At 57.4% G+C, this 2528-nt stretch overlaps 1 protein-coding gene across 1 annotated transcript; it reads right to left on the reverse strand.

The window, feature by feature from the left end:
* Window positions 1-555: 555 nt before the first annotated feature.
* Window positions 556-1828, reverse strand: LOC120502556 (hormone-sensitive lipase-like; the record flags this gene model as incomplete). The annotated part of the gene is made up of 2 exons (XM_039710071.1): window positions 556-735; window positions 1245-1828. Coding segments are annotated over 2 exons (764 nt in total), but the record flags the coding sequence as incomplete, so codon positions are not given.
* Between the last annotated feature and the right edge of the window lie 700 nt (window positions 1829-2528).

The following is a 2528-nucleotide window of genomic DNA, read 5'->3' on the forward strand; positions in this document are numbered from 1 at the left end:
AGCCAAGACCAACCAAGCAATGGTCAACGGAGCCGAGAACAACCAACCAATGGTCAACAAAGGTCAACCAAGCCAAGACCAACCAACCAATGGTCAACGGAGCCAAGGGTGACCAACCAATGGTCAATGGAGTCAAGATCAATCAACCCAATGGTCAACGAAGACCAACCAAGCCAAGAGCAACCAACCAATGGTCAATGGAGTCAAGACCAACCAACCAATGGTCAATGAAGATCAACCAAGTCAAGAGCAACCAACCAATGGTCAACGTGAGGTCAACCAAGGTCAACCAAGGTCAAGATTGGCCAACCCATGGTCAATGAGGTCAAGATTGACCAACTAACGGTCAACGAGGTCAACCAAGGGTCAACGAGGTCAAGATTGACCAACCCATGGTCAACGAGATCAAGATCAACCCAGTGGTCAACAAAACCAACCCAATGGTCAAAGAAGCCAAGACCAACCAATGGTCAATGGAGTCAAGATCAACCAATCCAACCATTCCAAAACTCCCAGAAAATCCCCAAAATTCCAGGAAATTCCCGAATTCCTCACCTGGAAGCCCAAGCAGCGGCCGTAGAAGCAGCCGTTGTGCATCGTGCTGTACTCCCGCAGCACCACCTCGCTGATGCCTTCCTCCCCCTCCTCCTCCTCCTCCTCCTCCTCCTCCTCCAGGTCCTTCCTGACCTTCTCCCCGTCGGGGAACAGACACCCGGGCTCGGCCATCGCCGCCATCTTGGCCGCCAGCGCCGCAACCCAGCCGAGATTGACCAAGCAACGGTCAATGGGGTCAAGAGCAACCAATGGTCAATGGAGCCAAGACCGACCAACCAATGGTCAACAAAGGTCAACCAAGCCAAGACCAAGCAACCAATGGTCAATGGAGCCAAGATAAACCAACCAATGGTCAATGAAGATCAACCAAGCCAAGACCAACCAACCAATGGTCAACAGAGCCAAGATTGATCAACCAATGGTCAATAAAGATCAACCAAGCCAAGAACAACCAACCAATGGTCAATGGAGCCAAGATCAATGACTCCAATGGTCAATGAAGATCAACCAAGCCAAGAACAACCAACCAATGGTCAACGAAACCAAGAACAACCAACCAATGGTCAACAAAGACCAACCAAGCCAAGACCAACCAACCAACGGTCAACAAACCCAAGACCAACCAATCCAACCAATCCAAAACTCCCAGAAAATCCCAAAAACCTCCCAAAATCCCAAAAAATGCTCACCTGGAAGCCCAAGCAGCGGCCGTAGAAGCAGCCGTTGTGCATCGTGCTGTACTCCCGCAGCACCACCTCGCTGATGCCTTCCTCCCCCTCCTCCTCCTCCTCCTCCTCCTCCAGGTCCTTCCTGACCTTCTCCCCGTCGGGGAACAGACACCCGGGCTCGGCCATCGCCGCCATCTTGGCCGCCAGCACCACCAGGGCCCGCAGCTGCCCCAGCGCCGCCGCCACCGCCTCCACCTCGGCGGCGTTGGCGCCGGCGCGGAAGAAGAGGCTGCGGCGGTGCGCGGCCACGTGGCGGCTGCGCTCCACGGCGCGCTCCAGGCAGATTCGGACCACCTCGAGGAGGCTGCGGTAGCCGTTGCCGGGCGTGGCCTCGTCCAGGTCGAAGCCGGGCGCCAGCCGGGCCAGGTGGGCCAGGGCGGGGCCAAGATGGCGGCCGTGGCGGAGGAGGGCGGAGAAGGCGGCGGCGAAGCGGCGCGAGGTGGTGCCGGCGGCGCCGGTGCCGGCGGCGGCGCCGGGGGGAGGGGAGAAGAAGGAGAGGGTGTCACGGGCCAGGAGCTGGAGGGACTGGAGGGGGTTCGGGGTTACTGGGAGGGAATTGGGAGGTACTGGTTTATACTGGTTTATACTGGTTTGGAGTTTGGGGTTACTGGGAGGGACTGGGAGGGACTGGGAGGGGGTTTGGGGTTACTGGTTTATACTGGGAAGGGATTGGGAGGGACTGGGGCAAACTGGGAGGGGTTAAAAAGGGGATTTGGGGTTACTGGTTTATACTGGGAGGGACTGGGAGGGGACTGGGAGGTACTGGGATGAACTGGGAGGGACTGGTTTGGGGTTTGGAGTTACTGGTTTATACTGGTTTGGGGTTACTGGTTTATACTGGTTTGGGGGTTGGGGTTACTGGGAGAGACTGGGAGGAACTGGGTTATACTGGGATAAACTGGGAGGGTCTGGGGGGGGTCCTGGCCGGTCCTGGGAGGGTCCCGGAAGATCCAAACTGGTCCAAACTGGGATGAACTGGGAGGGTCCTCGGAGATCACTGGGATGAACTGGTGCAAACTGGGATGAACTGGGAGGGTCCTGGGTGGGTCCTGGAAGGTCCAAACTGGTCCAAACTGGTCCAAACTGGTCCGAACTGGGAGCCACTGGGGGGGTCCTGGGGGGTCCTGGAAGGTCCAAACTGGTGCAAACTGGTACGAACTGGGACGAACTGGGATGAACTGGGAGGGGGGGGCACGGGATTAACTGGTCCCTGGGATGAACTGGTCCGAACTGGTCCAAACTGGG

This window comes from Passer montanus, unplaced genomic scaffold (assembly GCF_014805655.1).
Source record: "Passer montanus isolate IOZ18808 unplaced genomic scaffold, ASM1480565v1 scaffold2225, whole genome shotgun sequence".
Taxonomy (NCBI): domain Eukaryota; kingdom Metazoa; phylum Chordata; class Aves; order Passeriformes; family Passeridae; genus Passer; species Passer montanus.